The sequence below is a fragment of the Seriola dumerili genome, unplaced genomic scaffold (assembly GCF_002260705.1).
Source record: "Seriola dumerili isolate Sdu_G_001 unplaced genomic scaffold, Sdu_1.0 BDQW01000040.1, whole genome shotgun sequence".
NCBI lineage: Eukaryota > Metazoa > Chordata > Actinopteri > Carangiformes > Carangidae > Seriola > Seriola dumerili.
In genome coordinates this window covers 3,009,515-3,029,882 of record NW_019174295.1, presented here as the reverse complement: position 1 = coordinate 3,029,882, position 20,368 = coordinate 3,009,515, and the positions used below count along the sequence as shown (strand labels likewise).

Genomic DNA, 20,368 nt, shown 5'->3' with positions numbered 1-20,368 from the left:
CAGCATGGAGTTTTCTCACTTGTCCTGGATCTGTTGTCATGCAAACTCAGGAGCTGTTAGCGCTTCCAAGGCTTCTCGTCCACGTTGTCTTAAAAGTTATGTTCATTTCTGATCTTGCAAATAGTAGTTTGAGAAAACGTGTTACTGGAAACACTGGGAAAACCGAGTAAGTGGACCTTGAGTTGAGATTGTTTTGCCAGACCATAAAAATAATATCTATATGTATGATATATATCAGGAGCATTTAATTATTAAAACATTTAATTTTCATCCTCAAAACAGAAAGAAAAAGAAAAGAAAACTTCAAACCAAACCAAACAAACATGAAACAAACATGGATGTTCTCAAAGACCGACCGTGCTGGGAAAAGTGTAGAGCCAGCTCTCTTTGTTTCTCAATAGAGGCGTAGTAGTAGAGGCTCATTGTTCTGCTTCCACAAGAGATGGCATGCCTCTGCAGAGCATAGTGGAACATGCCTTTGGTTGGTGTGTAGTTGGTCCTGAAGTGTCAGAATTATTAGTCCAGTGTGTGTGTGTGTGTGTGTGTGTGTGTGTGTGTGTGTGTGTGTGTGTGTGTGGGTAGGTAGAGAGAGCAGCAGGGGCCGTGGGATCAGACTGATGCTAAGGAGTGGGTTTATTTTTCGCCTAACCGTGACTGATAAAGTACAGCTGTCCAAACTGACATGGACGCACACACACGCACACACACGCACACACATGCACACACACGTAGATACGTAGCTGATTCTCAGCTCCAAATTTAGACCACATTTTGTGTTACAGGAATTTGTAAAAGAATTGCAGTAATTCAGCAGCAGCAGCAACATTTTTTTAATATTGTTGTCCTTGTTTTCTTATTTGTGTCACCGTGTGTAATGAATGTTTCACTGTTCAGTTTTCATATAGTCACTTCACAAGAGCAACATTCAGATCAAAGACTGAGCGTGGACTTATAGGAAGATGTAGTGCGTTTGTATAATCCAGCCAGCATGAAGTATTTGCTACTTGTGCACCTTCAGGCTTTCAGTGGGATGGGAAGATTAGATGTGTAAACGATGAGGTTATCATGTCTATACAGTGTTAGGGACTGACAGATGGGGAGTTTAACTGGAGACTGAGACATTTTCGAAGGATGTGACCTTTACTTTTGTTTTCCCTCTGGTGAGATCTTTGCTATTTTACAGCTGCTGTTTGCTGAACCTCTTTATTATCCTGGACTAATGTTGTTCACAGTCGGAGTCCGTCAGCTGCTGCAGTGGTTACCTTTAGTTGACTAAAAGTTGAAACCCAACTAACGGTGCAGATGACTCTCCACAGATACTGTGGTGGTAATTTTAGGGCTGTGTCTGCTTAAATATTGATACCAAATGAAAGATTTATGAGAGTGAGATATTTTGTCATTTCCTGCTATTTAAAAGAACAGCTTAAAATTAACACTGGAAGTTTCAGACTTGTGAAACTAATTGTAAATCATTCAACTTTTTGTCCTTTTTCAAACTTGAAATGACAGGTGATAGTTTGTGTGGTAATTTACGGCGTACACTATGACCTTGAGGTAAACCCGTGTGAATCATGCACAGTTTCCTGTGCAATTGCAAAACTGCAGGTGGCTCGTTTGGTAAATCCCAAGCTTCTTTGTAAGGATGTGGGGTTTTTCCTGTGACAGTGGCAGCATTCATGATGCCAAATCTGTGCTGGGATAATGTTTCATACACAGGTTAGGAAATTAATCTGGCCCAGACATAAGTTCCCTGATCTTTGTCAGTTCCTGTGATCATGAGGAGTACATCACAAACACACATACATTTAAAAAGTCCCAGAATCCAGCGTCTATAAGCTTCAATTTCCTGTGTAGTTTTAAGTCATGTGGTTGTTGCTGGTGGATTTTACTGTTCTGAACCTTATTGTCCTTCACTCTTTTTTCTTCTACCCTTGTTATTAATTTATTTATTTTTACCTCAGTTAGCACCATCTATTTTGATTGACCTTTTCTGTTGTGTCCTCTTTTTCTCCTTCTCATCTTTCCAAACCAGCTCACAGACTCTCAAGAGGACGAACAAACACACACACATAGACACAAACACACACACACACACACGCAATATCCTTTCCAATTTCCTCTAATTTAATCGCATCATTTATTATGATTTAAGTTGTTTTTCCAGAGGGAGCTTCAGCCTCATTCATCAAGCGGATGTTACCCAGTTAAACAAAATAATATTAACATGTATTTTTTTTTCTTCTTTTGATTCCAGTGAATCTGGATCATAGTCCAACAAATAAGCCGTTTGGGGCTTGATAGGTTTTCATATGATCGTGCGAGATGAACACTCAGGAAATCTGTTTCTGTTGGTTGAACCAGATTTAGAATTTGAGTCATTTTTCATTTTCAGTCAGCTGCATATGAGGGAAACTTAGTCATTGTCTTTGGCGAATATTGAGTTTACATTCTCCAAAACTCGAGAGTCTTTGTGTTCATGTGAAGTGTTTGTATATTTTATTGCTTTTATTTTGCTACTCACTGTGTTTTCCTTTCTTCCTCTCTCTCTTTTTTCATTTCAGGCGGCTGCAAGGATCACCAGTGGATCAGCAGGTATGATAACCCTTAAGTGAAAGTGTGTGTGTGTGTGTGTATTTGTGTGTCAGGGGAGGTTTGTGTTCATTCACTATCCTTTCTGTTGGATTGTTTGCATTCCCACTTTGGGATAAAACCGGACTTCTGGGAATGTCTCCCACAGGATTCCTAGCCTGAACGTCAAACCTCAACCACCCAGAAGTAATGATATAGTGTTTCTACTATAACACACACACACACACACACACACACACACACACACACACACACACACACACACACACACACACACACACAGCCTCGCCTGGACACATACACAACATGTGCATATTCAGGTGCATAAACACAGATATTTGGGAGAGTTCATACAAAAAAAAACAAACAAAAAAAAAATAATATGAACGCACACAAACGCTTTGTGCTTTGAAGTCATGACTCGGTGGAATCCGTTGATAACACACAGAAGCTTATCTTCACCTTCACCAGAACAAAAACAAAGCTCTTCTGATTGAAAATATCAGTCATGTTAAACGGAACATTAATATAATGTTTCCCCTCTGGTCCTGATTTTTTTTTTTTTTGTCTTTACTCTCTTTTCCTTCTGGGACTCAAGTTCCCAGAGACTGTGATAGAAGAGTCTGAGAAGATGATTAATGAGTCCAACTCTGACCCCCTGTCCATATCTCCTATCCTCAGAGTGTGTCCCTTTTGATTGACATGCACAGGCGTCATGGCGACTGTAGTTAAGTGCAACCTGGGGAGATGTCTTGGCGACAGGCTTGCATTCACTGCGTTGCCAGATTGTTTATTTTTGTATGTTTTGTCTGCGTGTGTGTGTGTGTGTGTGTGTGTGTGTACATGCATGCCGTAACAGTTGGGGTGTCTCCGATGTTGCACCATCTTCAACAAGGGTCACATTACTGTCAACGGGAGTCCACGGAGGAGAGGTGCAGTAGGAGGGTGATGGGGGGGGGGGGGTAATGAGGCCCCAGAGAGCTGACGGGAGGTCAGAGGTGATGCCGTCAATGGCATACGATGAGAGTGAGAGTGTGTGTGTGTGTGTGTGTACGTGCCCTAGAGTAAGACATGTTGCATCCAAACGCGACAGCGCTCAGGGAGGAGTGTAGATTAGTTTCAGTGTTTGGGCTCTCGTGCTTCAGGTTTGTTTTCTCACTTGAGCGTGTTTATTTTCTCCTCTGATATGAGGAAACACTTTGGCTGTTTGACAGGAATCCCGTCTAATCAATCAGTGTTTGTCGGCCTGTGTGGTCTGTGTCTTAGCTGCAAAGCGACAAGATATGATATGCACATATCTGTGCTCACATAGTTGACATTCACTCTGCTCTCTGCCAGATAAACGTGGAATCCATACCTGTTCTCTGCACGGGGTCTTCTTATTCTTATCTGACTGTATTTTTCTAATCACATATCTTTGATGTGTTTCTTTAGTGTACCTTTTTTTTCTTGAACATGTGTGTGTGTGTGTGTGTGTGTGTGTGTGTGTGTGAGTGAAAGGGAATTCATGCCGAGACGGTATTTGGTTTATAAAACGAATCTGCCCTCAGGCCACTGAGGAAAATGTTTTAATCCCTGCAAAGATGAAAGGATTTATTTTCAATACTTTTTTTTTTCTGGAGAATTAATGTGTAATAACAGATGAGTATTTTTGTATAGATGCTTAAGCGCTTTATTTGATCTCAAGTTTGTTTGTATTTCAATGATCTCTTAATCTGAGAGGTCACCCCCACGGTGCCTGTGCTGTTTTACCTCAGTCATACTGCACAATTCACAAAAAGGCTTACGACAATTTACTTCGCCTGCTTGATTTGGCTGCTCTGTTGAATGACCTGTCAAACATCTGTGGTGTCTCATTAGTTCTACATTCAGTCCTCATTTTACTCTCCAAGTCAGGTTATTATTGTCCAACAGGGATGAAGGAAAAATGTCTTTCCTTACCAAATCAGCAAAGGTAAATCTGACTAGATTAACTTCTGCGTAAGATTCATATGGTTATGCTTTTTACTAAACACGCAACTGAGGGGGTTGGTGTTCTTGTATTTTGTGGAACATTTGTAAGTAATGAAAACCTGATGTACCTAGAACCTCAGGAGATTGTATGATCCCAGGTTGAGGCCTCACCCTCGTGATTTAGGACCCACCTTTAATAGTATGATTCGACCTAAATCGCTATGGAAAAAAAAAGAAAATCTCTTGCTCCATAACACGTAAAAAGTAATTTTTCACTGTCAGGAAACAAAGCAGCTACTACTGAACACGCTGGAAAGTATTTGTACTTGTGTCATGAGTAGGAGATATACAGTATGATGCCTTCCTGGTTGTTACACATAGTGAACAGGACCAGCAGTGAGATGCTGCAGACAAAGGACTCACCTAAAATAACCTGGAGCCACATGCACTGCAAGCAGATGACTAATGTTTTTTACACAGTATATCATAACTATAGTTTTCTGTAGTCAGCAGAGGCTGCTGTATGCTGCAGTATCCAAACAATGCCTCCATCTGCACGCTGGGAACAGGGATAGTGACACGTTTACCCAGTGAAGACAGCTACGGCACAGTTGCCAGTCCATTCAAATGAGATGTGATAACCGTAACCTGAGGTGTGGACTCAGGTCTGATGACTTGGATCTGAGTCATGTACCAAGTGGCTACTAACTCGACTTTGACTTTGAGAGCAAATCTGTGTTTTTGTGTGAATACTTTGAATATTATATATCGAATTAATGTGACAGCAGCCAATCACTGTGCTCAAGCTGGAGGGAACGACAAAGCGGTGTCGAAACACTCAATAAATCAATGAAGGTGCTCTGAAATAATTCAAATGTGCAGTGTATGGAGCACTGAGTTTAGGGCTTAGACTTGGAGCTTTGCTCGTCTTTACTTGGGACACGACTCGGACCTCAATGGCCGAGAGTTGATACTGTGTATGCAGTTTAACACATGTACATTCGCTTTTGAAGCTTTGAGACTTTGCTAAATTTCATTACTGGGTCTTTTGAATCCGGCGTGAATTCCAGCTCTCCGTGTTTTCAGACGAGCTGGATGAGTGCACTACAGTACTACTGCTGTGGTGAACATTACCACTCGCAGATATTTTAGATGTTGTGCTGCTATTTTAGAGCAGCTGGTAAGCTACAAATGACCTTGGCCTGAACTAAACACACACATTCTTAACATTTTCACTCAAGTCCAGGATTATAAAAAAAACATATAATCCGTCAGAATTTACACGTTATTAGAAAGTGCTCGTGGAGGCCGCGGCTAATCTCGACCTATGGCCCGTGAATCCTTTTAGTGTGTCCCTTGCATGTCTGTAATATGTTTTTAATATGTCGGACTGGAGGGATTCAGCTGATTTATGGCTCCGGCAGGCTTCTGATGCACATTTTCCTCGAGGCAGCATCGTGCTGACATTTAACGTCCATTTAATGTCTGTCTCTCGTTTTAGTGGAGTCACACACTTCCTTGATTTTCGTCTTTTTAACTTGTGCTAACATTGACAGAGGTTTCAGTCTGTCCATGTGTGTGTGTGTGTGTGTGTGTGTGAGACTGTGTGAAGAAAACCTCTACTGCTGCTGCTGTGTGTTATTCAGAAGATACCTGACACAGAAAAGCAGTTGGCTCAGTGATTAACTGTCAATAAATCTTTATAACTTAATCATGGTGACTTGTTGGTGTTAACTTGTGTGTGTGTGTGTGTGTGTGTGTGTGTGTGTGTTTGTGTATGTTTGTGTGTATGCATTGTGTGTGTTTGTAGTTGTGATGTAGACCCACCAGATTGCATACATTAAAGATTTGTGATGCTCGGAGGGTCCTTATTAACTCAGTGCATGTGTGTGTGTGTGTGTGTGTGTGTGGTAAATATTGCAGCAGTGCTTTAACAAGTCTGGAAGTGGATTTGGCTGTAGTCCCAGTCTCTCCCTCTGTTTCTTCCTTCACATCTTCCTTTTCATTTTTCCTCTGTCTTTCTGCCCTCTGCTGTCTCTTCTGACCATTCAAACTGTAACTCGACCCCGCACTGTGATTTGTTTTTTTGTTTTTTTGTTTCCATGTCTATTTTCCACCTTGATTTGTTTCATGGTAGCTGTTTGCTGTATTCCAGTCTGTGTGATACTTAAACCTCACTATGAATCCTTTGTGTCGCTCGCATGTGGAAAGAACATGCAACAAGACTTGAATACGCATCAGTACACAAAGTCAACACACATTTACTCTTGAAACTTTGACTTTACACCAATGTCCCAATCATCTTGCTGAAACCTCGTTTTGGTAGAAACGATGAGCGACTAACGGGAACATATAAGTTTTCATACACCTGTTTGGTTCTTTCTTATTTTGCACAGAAAGAAACTGAGTATAAATAACAGAATGTGAAAAAATTGATTGATGATGAATTTGATTTATCATTAACTTAATTATCACAATAAAACAGCAACAAAGGAAGTCCAGCTGTTATCACAGAGTTATTTGCTGAGGGAACACGTGCAGTCATTTGTAAAGTTTTTAAAGGACAGGTTCACAGTTTCCCAACTCTGTCTTAAATCAACAGTCAGGTGCCAATATGAACCTCGAAACAGGTTTTGCTCGCTGTAATCTTTCCTCTTGTTCATTCTGGCCATTAAACTGCTCCTTCCTAACAGACTCATGTGGTCCTGCGCTCACAGTTTTCCTGTGCAGTGACGGGCTCTTTCTTTTACCTGTATTATTACTGAGAAGCCACAAGCTGTAAACGCAACAATGACATATTATTATCTTGATTTTTTGGTGAACTTGTTAGCAAACAGTTTCCTGTTTACACACTCAGCAGACACGGAAAAACTTTTTAGCATTCCTGGCTGATATTCACTCTCCTTTTAGCTCCGCTTTGGTTTCCTCCAAGTCCTGGGGTAAATATCTGTCACTCTTTTACTGCTCAACGCTGCACTATGTTCATCAGCTAGTTGCTAACTTTGTCTGTCTGCTGTTTAGTGCTGAGCAGGTCAGGTACAGTGGTTTATCTGTGCTGTTTTTCACATCTGCTGTGTCGGGAAATAATGCTGATGAGAGCTGTGAGACTGAACCAAAACAGTGAAATTATGGGTCATAAAACCAAAACAAGGAGCTGAAAGACGGTAAAATTCTCCGTCGATCTAATGGAAACTGCTGAGTCGGGTGACAATTCTCTGTGGGGTTGTAAATCATTTGATCCATTATTTGAGTGAAAATATTAATTATAGAAGCTTTAAGTGTTTTTCTTATCATTTAGCCTGTTTTAGACAACACAGCACCTGCACGGCAAAGAGGACGACCATGCACACCATTCACCTCCGAGTCCGTATTAGCCAGCGCAGTGAAGCAGAGTAAAAAGATGCTGTGAGTGGAGTTCCACTTTGTTACAATAATTACTCTTCAGTCTTTATGCTCCACTATAATTACACACTACACTAATGTTTGTGATAATGGCTGCCATGTTCAAGTTAATCGTTATATAGAGAGCATTATAATGATAGTTTGATTGTAGCAAAAACACCATTATGTTTGGCATCTCTTAAGCACCACTAATGTGCACATGAGACTCTGCTTTGTGCGCTTGTGTGTGTGTGTGCGTGTGTTGGCATGTGTGTTTGGCGACACATGCATGAGTGCATATCTGTGTATTGCCTGTACACACGTGTGTTTGTGTGTGGTCCTGCACGGAGAAGAGGCTGGAGGAAGGAAGTCGGTCTTTGAGGATTTTCCTACTGAATTGCTTATTTTAACAGCTAAAAACCTCGCTATACGTACATCGCTCCTAAGTGCCTTTAAAATGAGACACTCAGCAACAAGGCCTCCTATCAGCATGTGATCTGCACCCCCGTGACCTGTGGAGTTTCCTCCATGTCCATTAGCTATTGTTTCCCCTCCCCGGTCCTGCCACAGGTCCCTCTGCTCCCATACCCACAGCCTGCACCCCGTAGCCCTCTGCACTCGCCTTTCAGACCCCCACTTCTGTCTCCAAATGTGATGTCTACCCTTCCCCATTCAGCTCCGTGCTTCATACCTCAGGCTGTGTCTGCTCTCCACATCCCTGCTTTCCTTTCCTCTGTTTCCCATCCGTATCATCTCTCCTCTTGGGTCCTCAGGCGGAGACCTTTGCTTTGTGTCCTCTGGCCTCAGGCGGGCCACAGTGATAGCCATCTCCCGCTGTAGGGCCGTGCACGCTCTTGAGCAGGAGGTGGACGATGTCAGCAGACTTATCTTCACGGGAAAGTTGTTGTTGTTGTTGTTATTGCCAAGTGTGAGGGGACAGACACTCGGAATTAGCTCCTGACCCACTTTCCTCCTGGCCCATTTTTCCTAAGGATTGACACGAGCAGCATTCCTCACCGGCTCGTGCAGAAATATTGACACAGACGTTGATGCTGTTGGATTCAAGTCCATGTGAACAACATCGCCGTGATGTTGCTGTTTTAGTTTAGTCCCTTTTTTTTTTCTTTTCGATGACACATGAGAAGCATATGGATCCTAGAAATAATAAAAACATGCATTATTTTTTCATTCTGCTGTACTTAAGTGAATCCTGCTGATCAGATTCAAATGTCAGGCAGGAAAATCTGAATCTTTTCCACTCAGGCATTCTCCTTCTCCCACTGGAAAATCAAATGTGTTCTAGCTTTGAACAAAAAAGGACTTCACGTCGTTGTTGCTTTAGTTTTCGTCTTAATTTGCGTTTGCCTCTTTTCTGATCTCACGCGTCTCTCCCTCCTCATTTCCTCTCTTGTCGAGTCTTCGCTGCCTTTGCTTTTGCTTTTGCAAGGAACCCCCCGTCAATCACTTTGTCTCCCTGATGTATCAAAGTCAAGGGTGAAGTGAACAGTATCACCTCTGAATGCTTAAACTTCCATTTTTCAGGCACAGATATGTTTTCTTTGTGCAATCAAGATTGTTTTGTTTAAGATTTTTCATTTTAGCTTTTATTTACTTTGTTTTAAAAGTTAGAATTATATGGAAGGTATTTTATTTTATTTTTTTAATTTGCTAAAAACACCGTTTCCAGCGTGAGCCACATATAGAATACTGCGTGAGATGACTAGGTGTGTGTGCATAGATGCGTGTGTGTGCATAGATGCGTGTGTGTGTGTGTGTGTGTGCTCTCAGGGATCACTAAAAACAGATAGTATGAGCTAGGAATTTAGGTCAAGGTCACACTGTGCCATCTGCTCAATGGTTTCATTTAATCTGGATGTTTTCCACTTTAAGCAGACTGGTGCTGCTCACTGCAGGTTAACAAGCTGCTGGCGATTTTCTTTCTCAGGATGAGAGAAATGCTTCTGGAGTCTTCTTCTTTTTTTTTTTTTTTTTGCATGAGGACGATTCGCCATCTGGATTCCTCGTTTGTTTAGCTTTGATTGACCCGAAGGTTTGAAGTGAGCAGTTTGTTTATTGATGGGAGTTATGTATGCGTGTGTGTGTGTGTGTGTGTGTGTGTTTCAAGCTCCAGCAGCAGAGTCAAGTGAGCTGAGCAGCTTGGCCTGAATGACTGAGTGTTGCTGAAAATAGAAGACAAGAGACCAGGGAGACAGTGGCAGGGATGAAGAGGAGAAAAAAAATGAGCAGGAGGAGGAGGGGGAGGAGGAGGAAGGGAAAGGGTACATGGTAGCTGAGCAGACATGTGAATTTAAGGAAGCTGGGAGAGAGGAGGGGTCACGTGATCTGTTAAATCATTAATTAGGCTGAACCCGTTGATCCAGACTCTGGATGCATATGACTTTTTACAGTAATACTAGACACAGTGGCAAAAAAAAACAAACCTGGAAACTGTAAGCTTTTTTTTTATAATAATAAAAAATAATAAAATAAAATAAAGTGAAATTTATTCCAAATTCACGTAGAAAATGTGTAGAAAACTATCTGCGGTCTCAGTGGATCACAATACAACAGGAGTATCCGACGGATGATCTCGAGCCGCTGGAGAGCGGCGAACGAAAATATGAGAGAGCGTCTTTGTGACCATCACATGCAGTTTTGTGCAATATTTTTTGACTCTGGCTCATCATTCTGCTCATTTGACACAATTTCCTAACCTCGGATGACCTGGCGTTGGAGACAGGAAGAAGAGGGAGAAACTCGACCCCCCCCCACCCCGCTACACCACCTCCTCCTCCTCCTCAGCCTCTATAGAAGACAGCAGCCTTGTCAAAAAAAACAAAACAAAACAGCCCTGTCCATTTCTGTAACCACTGCAAGATCTGGTTGCTCTCCCTGTGGAGACGCCCATGCTCTGCTGTGTATTTGTTCTGAAAATCAGATCCCGGGTCTGTCCAGAACATGTCCATTGTGCTGCTTTGATTGGCCGTTCGAGCCCTGGAATGTGTTAGGTTGCTGTTTTGATTGGCTGCTGCCTCTGCGAGACAGTGTTCCTGTGGTGTTCTCTCTCTCTGTCTCTCTCTCTCTCTCTCTCTCTCTGCCTGGAGTAGAGGTTTACCTCAAGGACCAGCTCACCATCCGTGTATCAGAGCCTTTAACATCACAGAGGAGAAACACAAAACTGACCCCGGATCAAAGACACTGGACGTTTTGTAGTTTTCCCACAGAAGTGTTTGATTTCTGACCTGCGACCTCTCTCTTTCACACTTGTTCTGTTTCTCAACCTCCACTTCATCTTTAAGAGCACATGTCTGTCTCTGCAGTGGCTGGCGCAGTCCAGTTAGTATGTTTTAAAGGTGAAATATAATTTCAGTGTCTCTGGTTAGTAGAATTATTTTGCCCTGAGTTCTCTCACAGAAGTGTTTTAGAGAATAAACAGATTGTTTTACTGCAGTCTGTGGGATATATGTTTTTAAGTTTTTATTGTTTAAGATTTTGTTGTTTGTTTGTTTAACACCACAGATTTCTATTATATTTCCAGTTACTTATCAATACAGTTGGACGGTGCAACATCTGATTGATCGGTGCTAGTAGACATCGTTTTCTCGAGTTATTAAAAGCAATGAAAAAGCATTGTGTCTAATACAGCAGTTTTCTTGCTCAAATTAGGAGGTTTACTCCTTTTACGCCTTTTGTGAAAGTGTTGTGTTAATTAGAGGTTGCTGCTGGCCGCACAGGAGACCTGTTGATTGCTCGCTGATAGAGGTTGTAAAATCACAGCTTACCCACAGTATTTTCCCTTCTCGTGAAAATAGAAACAAAGAAAAGGGACCAAATGCTCGGGCTAAACCTAGCCCTAGCCCCTTCACAGTTTAACAGCGTTGTGTGAAACTTAAAATACCGACCCAGCAAATGTCTCCGTCCTCCTCCTTTGCAGTGGTCGGATCCATTTCCTCCCTGTAAATTTCCTTGAGTTTTAAATGTTCAAAAAGGATTTAAGAAAACACGGAGAACGTCAGCGACACTTAATCCTCTGCTCCTCGGAGTTGTGTCAGAGTGTTCTGATTATAAGCCAGTTGTATCTGTAGTTGGCCGTGATAATGTGTTAAAATCCCTTAATCCTGCGGCCACACACATGATAGCGTTTGCACAGAGAGCACAGGGTCACCAGGTTATGCGTGTATGAGTGTGTAAAGTGAATATATGTGCGTCCATTTATACATAGATACATTAGTGTATGCACGCTTTCTGTTTGTGTATTTTGTGCTTTATGTTACATTTATGCTACACTTTGGTGTTCACCCTGTGTTTGGTTGTAAACGACCTTATTTTGGTGTACATGCAAAAACAATCCGTCACACAGAATATATTTCTCTGACAAATATTGTTTTATAGAAAATTGCTAAGGCGTGCTCCTTTCCTTTTTGAGAACAATTCTGCGCTAATAATATTTATTTAGAATCACATCCAACAGGTGATTTGTTTCCATCTCCAGTGCTCCAAGACATAACAGCACTCATTTATTAAACACGCAGCCGGACTATATATCAAACACACAGTCACACAAAGCAAAACCTCATCCTGACGTCCATATTTTAGAAGGAGGCAGGGAAGCTCTCTGCTATTTAGCAACAAGCTGCGTGGCATTAACACATTTAACTTTTCTACTATCATTTACTCAAATATTATCTCAAATAGTGACTGTTATAGTGACCTACTATCCTAGATTTGATTTTGTGATTTTAGATAGAGAGAGATTTATTGACATTGTTCAGAACAATGAAATTACAGAGCTCGGAGCGACTGTGGGAGAGCGCGCCGCCATCTCAAGATCAAGCTTTTAAACCATAAAGCCAACTTCAGCGCTCCTGAGCAGAGATTCTCAGAGTCTCTGAAACTCCTCTGGAGGTATGAAACACGATTCTTCCCCGAGAGATATTCCCTCTTTCTGTGCCTTGGTGATCGTGGTGGTGTATGTTCAAAATCTCATCACATAGGTTTTCAGCTGGGTTTGATATTTGGTGAGGGTGAAGGCCATAAAATATGATTCAAATCATTTTGATACCCCTCTGTATTGAATGCGTCTGCAATTGCCCCCCCCCCCTGCTTTGCAGGTGTTTCCTTTCATTTGTCACTTGTCTCTGTGTGACAGATGGATATGTGTGCAGGAAGTGGTACACCAATTTTTGTCTCCTCCCTGAATTTCTGAGACATTTCATGCAATTTATTTTTGTTCTTTTGCTCTGCAGCAATCTGTAGGCCACATTATATATAAGAACGGAAGGAGTTTAAATGTTAATGTCAACGTGGTGCGGCGTGGTTGCGGGAGATTTGACTTGCTTTGTTTGTGGGAGGCTCTCAGACATTACAAGTGACCTTAGATGTTTGCAGCACCTTGTTTGTATCTTCCGTGACTCCCTTCAAGACCGCTGTCAGTTCGTCTTGCGCCATTTTAAAAGCACAAAGATGCTTCAGCTCCACAGAGTCTTATCCTCTCCTCTCTCCAATCCTCAATTCCACCGCCTCCTGTCTGCTGTTTCAGTCCTCTCCTCAACGTGATGAGCACTCTCCCACTCAGAATCTAAGCCTGCGCTGCCAGCATCCGATACCTACACCATCTTTCAAGGGAACGTTGGCATCGTTGCTCGCAAAGCAAAGCCACGTGCCTGCATATGTCGTGGCCTCTTGCCAGCTTCTGATCCAAACTCACAAATCTAGGCTGATTCAACCATTTCAGATGATTGCATCTGTTGTTATCCTGCCTTCCACTGTGAGGCTGTGGAGGAGAAGCTTGTATTCAGTCTTAGCAGAGCTGGAACAACAACAATCGTGTAAATGATGAGTCGACTGACGGGAAACTAATATTAGTTATAAGAGCTGTCAGGAGAATTCACTATTTTCTTACATTTTATAGATTAAGTGATTAATCAAGGAAATAAGCGGCAGATTAATCAATGGCTCAAATAATCGTTAGCTGCAGCTCTTTATTTGACATTTGCATGTGTAATGTCTGTGCACAAACTTCAAATTAACCTTAAGGAGATTAAAATGTGTCATGACATTGGGGCGCATCTATTAGACTTGTACCTATGTGATGTAAGTGCAAAGAAAAACAAAGCAGAAAAGCTGCTTTTCTCTGTATCATGTAAGGAGAAGGAACTTGTTTTACAGTGGGGCTGTTTTCTGTCTTTTGAATTACGGGAAATTAAATGTGAAAGATGCGTCTGAAACGTGACGTGCCACTTTTGAAATTTGCCTCATCCTGTGTTTGCTTGTGAAATCCCACAATGCCGCTGAATTAGAAGCAATCTAAACAAAAATAGGACGTTTCAGTGGAATATTAGTGGTTTTGAAGTCTGTCATGTAGCATGTGTTCTTGCTGCCTCTTATCCCACACCCCATGTTTGACATTTTGCTCATCTTGTCAGTCAGCTCCTCGCCTCCTTCCTTCTTTGATTCCTCCTCCATTCAGCTCCTCATTGTTCATCAGTCTTTACCTCTGAAACGTTTTTTTCCCCCCTCATCACTGCTGACTGCAGCCATGAATCTCTCCCTGGTCTCAGCAGTGGTTTACGTCACCGGGTCTCTCTGCAGCTACAGTTTACTGTCACTGGACACCGGGCCGTTGCAGGGCAGGGCAGAGCAGGGCAGGGAAAGTTGGGTCATGAATTCCAGCCATAATAACCTTCCCCCTCTAACATATGTGCAGTATATTTGAATCAATCAAACTGCAGAAGTCACATTTTTGGTGTGAATACTAAAGCGATTATTCATATTCCCCATTTATGACAGTCAACCGTAGCAGTATCCTGTGTCCAGATAACCTCAGGAGTCTGCTGACTGCTCGGGATGTCAGACGTGTTTCGACAGGCTGAAATGTTGAATCAGGGCTCTTGCTCGTGGATCCACGCTGACCTGGAACTCAACACCACAAAACAGGACATCCGATGGTGTCAAGCGGACGGCAGCTGAGGAGCGTCCTGGCCGGTCTGATCACTCTGTCTGGCATTCCTGGAATAACACGGGAGAAACTCAGAGCTCAGAATGAAATTCCCAAAACTCTTGACCTGTCAGGGGGTGGGGTGGGGGGGACAAAGACAGACACCTCACATGGCTGATGTTTGTGCACTTTCACTTGAGGTTTTCAGACAGTTGACCAACAGTCACATATTCAGTCATATTGTGATGCAATCAGCTAAAAAAAAAAAAAGAAAAAAAATCCACTGTTACACGTGGATGCCTTGGATTCCTTTGTCCATGTTGTTGTGTTTCCCTGTGGAACAGGCAGCTCAGACAAAGTTAACATCACAGCAAAAGATTTCCACTGCTGCAATTTCAAATTCCAAAAACATTTACTGCATCCAGCTCCTTAAATATGAAGACTTACTGCTATTTCCTGTCATTGTAAACTGCATATTGTTCAATTCTTGGCAGCGGACAAGACAAAATAATCTATTTTGTGACACCAGCTTGAGTTATGGTAACTTGTGGCTGGTATTTGTCATTATCTCTTTAAGATTTGAAGTATTAACCAACTGGGGAGGAAGGGAGGTACGAGGGGGAAATTAAGGAAAATGATTTCAGTCAGTCTATAATGAAACCCAACGTGTCTGTCGGTACAGTTTGTTCAGCTGCCATCTGAGGTCAGATTTGTAACTGAATGACCAGAGATGCTAAGAGAAGCTTTCCCTGGCAACACGACTCAGTTGCAAGTTGTGTGCACAAGTGTGTGGCATGACTGTGTGTGTTATTAGTGTGTGTCAGGGGGATTGAAAGAGATCCTTGTTTGGGTGAGTGGGTGGGTTTGGGTCGTGGAGAACATGTAGGTTTAGTGTGCGTGTGTGTGTGTGTGAGCGAGAGAGGGGGTGGGGGGGGTGGGAGAGAGAGAGAGAGAGAGAGAGAGTGAGTCTTGCACATGGGGAGTGGGGAAACCGCCTCTCACATCTGGCTCGCCTTGTCAGAGGTCCAGCCTCTCATGCAGAAGTTGTGTTGAAACATTTCTGCCCCTTCGCCCCATAAACAGATGAGTCGGGCCGGTGAAGGGCCGAAATGCTGATTCAATGAAATCAGTGTAGCCTTCATCTCTACTGGGTCCAAATCCTGCCAATAGGACCTCATCCGCCTCCGCTGGTGCAGGAAGGTGACGCAGCGCGAAAGGAGCTTATACCAGGTGAAGCGGTGACGACCATTGCGGCAGCCCGGACGCAGCAGCCGGGGCGCACTGTCCCAGCCCGGTGCCGCCGCACGTTGGAATAAAGACACCGAGGAATAACGGGCGTTGACGGAGCGCTGGTTTTAGCCCGGGAATATGCGTCCGGCTGCGCCGCAATGACAAGCCAGCGAAAGTCTGCCAAGCTACAGCTGCGGCGGTCGATCAGCGAGCAGCTGAGGGACTCCACGTCCAAGGCTTGGGATCTGCTGTGGAGGAATGTCCGGGAGAGACGGCTGGCAGGTTAGAGAGCCAAACCCAGTGGACGTGAAACTTATGTGAATGTGCGGGGTATAGTTTATTCTCATTGTGACTGACACACGTCTGTCAGGTAGATCCATTAGGCTCCATACTCTAACAGCACCGTGAGACGTGAACAGCATAGGCTCTTAAAAAGCCAACAGACATATATCTTAATGTCTTAATATTGAATTCATGAATATTTGTATTTTGCCTGTCAGTGTTGGAGGTCATCATTTTTATTAATAGAATATACCCTTGTGACAACTTTAATGAATTAGAAAGATATGAAAGACAAAAGTTGATCTGCATACAGCCTGTGTGTTATGCCCGTGGTGTCATGCGCAGCGCGCTCCCTGATATTTTGGGAAGGTCATTGTCAAATTTAGTGCTCAAAACAGCACAGGCATGTGCAGCCGACAGGACAGGAGGAGTCCGGCCAGTGTTTCAGATGCCAACCGTCCAGCATTTGTTGTTCCAGTCCGGAGAACGGTTTAATTTGCTCCTTGGACTGTCCAGAGCTTCGAGGGGGATTTAAGGAGTTTGGGTTTCAGATTTCTCATACAGCCTATCTGCACGGAGTCTAAATATTCTCATGTGCGCGCCAATGCAGCAAGTTTTGGAGGGTCAGCCAGTTTGCTCTGTGGCCTGGATGCGCAGAGTTAGATGTCTATCTGTCTCAACTGTGCGTCAGAGAGGGAGGAGGAGGAGGCGGAGGAGGAGGAAAGTGAGGGAAGGCGAGGAGAGAGAGAGGGAGAGAGAGAGATGGAGAGATGCAGAGAACTGCAGCTGTCTTCTCGGTTTAATATAATTACTGAGATACCCGCCTCTTCAGCAAATTAAGCGACGACCATTCCCACATTCACAACGCCACTAACCAGCACAGGCCACGATATGTCGTTGAAAACTGCTGCAGCCTGTGAGACCTATTCAAGTGCACAGCAAGTGAAAAATCACAAAACGCTACCTAAAGAGCGTTTTAACTATTGCATGATGGGTAATTACTAACTCTGATTAATATTGCTTTAGTGATTAATCAGGGAGGAATATCGGTCAAATGGAGCACCAGTGAACACCTGCTGCCCCAGTAATCCTCTTTCCCCTTATTTCTCACCCCCTTTATCCTGTCCTCTAGCCAGATCCCAAAACCCCCTTAAACCCACAGCCCCGCCCCTCACCCCACTGCTTAACCCATCAGCTCGCAAGGCACACAGTTCACATCTGTCTGGATCTGATTTGGAGATGGGGGGATCCTTAAAATGTGCACATCTGGCCTTACCGTTATGCTGGTATTCAGCAGTGAATGTTCCACTCTATGAATTTGTGAAAGCGAATGGAAAATATCAGATCAGGCGGTGGATGCTGAGAGTTAAGTCAGATGTTTTCAGTTTGAAACTGTTGAATTTATGTGTTTGTTTTTTTTATTCGTCATTTTGAGCATCGCCATAAAGTGATATTAGAATAAAACAAAACATTTCCATGTAGAGACACAATAACAAATGGTGTACGCCAGACAACAGCTCATATAGCAGAGCACTTACGCACAAAAAGAAAACATATTAGAAACAGTCCATTATTCACCTGGATTAAGCAACAGAACTGAAGTCACAAATGCACATTTGCTGAGATGCATTCATGGACACAAACGGACAGATCAGGGCCCTGAAAGGCTAAGTGCTGAAACTGGCTCAGTGGTGACGTTTATTTGATTGCGTTTATGGTTCCATTCAATCACCTGTGTGTTTGCGTGCGTGTGTGAAAAATGAGAGTTCACAATAGCACCTGGATTTAGTTGTAATCCCACTGACTTTTAGGTGAGCGGTGGGGGTCGGATCTCCCTTTGCGTGTGGGATTTGCGGGTCTTAGTTGCTTTGTTGTGAGTGTTTGTGTGTGTGTGTGTGTGTGTGTGTGTGTGTGTGTGTGTGTGTGTGTGTGTGTGTGTGTGTGTTTGGGTTTGTTAGAAACCAGAGATGCATCATTTTTCTCATCATATAGTTGTCACTGTGCCACCACACCTACCTGGAGCTGTCACTGCCACACTGAAAATACTCAGTAATGATGCTCTAATTGAATAATGATCAGTGCTGAGTGTCTTCTTATTAGTGGCCCTGAGTGCATTCAAAGACAAATTCAGAAGCCTCTTTGTGCTTTCATGAATCATATCAAGGCTGTATCAAATCAGGCTTTTGGCAACATTTCAAAAAGATAAATTTTCTCATGCTTCTCCCAAACAAATCTTATTTACCTTTTGTTAGCAAGCAATTCTTCCTATACAGCTCCAGAATGTGCAAGATGCTGCTGTGTGTCTTTTGTAGATGAAGAGAAGAGCACACATTTCAATAATAGGCGTGGAGTCCCTCAGCTGTGTCTCCGTCTAAGGTTGAAGATGAAGGTGACAAGGGCCCTGAAGCTTAGAAATACCCCGACTGTGGAGCTCAGGTGTCATAACCTCATAAAGGGCTTTTCATAATGAGATCTGCAGCTTTTTTTCCTAACTGCCTCTTCACTTCTGCTCTTATCTTTGTCTCAAAATCTACAGTTTCACTAAGATGTTTCCTCAGATAGCTGGTGCAGCTCTTTCAGTCCGCTCTTTAGTTTGCCTTGTGTGGTTTGTGCCCTGTCCTGGCCAGCTGTAACTGAGACAGAGCGATGGTTATTGTATTACTGACCGCTTACTACAGCTCTGCCCTGTGCCAGTCCATTTACACACATCTATTTAGCTCACTATCACTTTACTGTGTCAGCCTGCTGTGCCCTGCAGCGGGGGGGTAATGTTTGCCCAGTGCTCTGTGCAGTGTTTTTGCCTTCATTTTCTTTTGTCAGTTTATCTAGACTGATTTTTTTTTTCTGTGATTGCCTCCAGAGGGCAGTCTAATCCAATCCAATTAAATTACAGATGTAATATTTCACAACTTCACTGACTTTGTTTGACTGAGCATGACTCCGGGTACGTGATTAATGCGCATTTCTATGATTTCAGACTGTTCACTCGCACCTTTCTGACAGCGTATGACCCACAGACTAAAAAGCCTCTCTCTAATGCCTCTCTACTGTGAGATCAGGTGTGTGTGTGACTGCTGACCTAAAATTGACTTTGCCATGACCTACTTTTCACGTGCAACTCCATCCTTCTCTTACCCCCTGCCTATCACTTCCCTAAAATGAATTAAAATGACCCCCTACACCCTCTAGTCCTGGCACCATCACCATCCTACCAAACTAGGTCACAGTATGAACTCGCCTCCTCCTTTCACTGCATTCCATACATTTATCCGCTAACTCGGTTACTGTATGGCAACGTTCAGCCACACCTTTCAGACATTAGCATTGCTCCTTACAGCTGCTATACGACTGATTTCTGTTGCTTTCTGAGGCCCAAGCAGGGAATGTGGGTGGTGTATATGTGCTGGACCAGTTATATATAGATAGATAGATAGATAGATAGATAGATAGATAGATAGATAGATAGATAGATACTTTATTTATCACCAAGGGGAAATTCATGAGTCCATTAGCTCATTGAGGATAATAATAATAATAAAGACAGTTAATAATAAATAAACAATAATAATTAGATTAGTCCGTTTCCTTTGGCTGAGGTGTTGTATAGCCTCAGTTATGTTAAATGTCATGTGATTTGAACGTGATGGTGTGGATTTAGAGAACACTTCTCAATGGCATTACAGTCTTACTCTGCATTAGCAACAATAGCTTTGGTCCTACATACATTCCTCGGTGCAGAGTCACACACCCACATACTCTCCATTGTTCTGCCCTTTCCCTTTTCACATTAGGATAGGGCCGTTGGGACAGTGGTTTTCTCCAAGCCTTTCCACTCTCTGATCAAATCTCCCATCCCAGATATGCCCCTTCTCACACACACATGCACGCACACACACACACACACACACACACACACACACACACACACACACACACACACACACACACACAAGTACATATGCCCCAGGCATGTACCAAATTGTGTCTTTGGCAGAG

At 43.0% G+C, this 20,368-nt stretch overlaps 1 protein-coding gene across 4 annotated transcripts in view; it reads left to right on the top strand.

The window, feature by feature from the left end:
• The window catches only part of stard13 (StAR related lipid transfer domain containing 13), a 50,851-nt gene that overhangs the window by 9,938 nt on the left and 20,545 nt on the right, over window positions 1–20,368 (top strand). For 3 of the 4 annotated variants that reach the window (XM_022738790.1, XM_022738787.1, XM_022738786.1), the window contains one exon: window positions 2,562–2,592. In XM_022738790.1, coding sequence (XP_022594511.1) covers window positions 2,562–2,592 — 31 coding nt within the window. Of the gene's footprint in view, window positions 1–2,561; window positions 2,593–16,198; window positions 16,373–20,368 lie in introns of those variants that run through there. The other variant, XM_022738788.1, reaches the window with a different exon arrangement.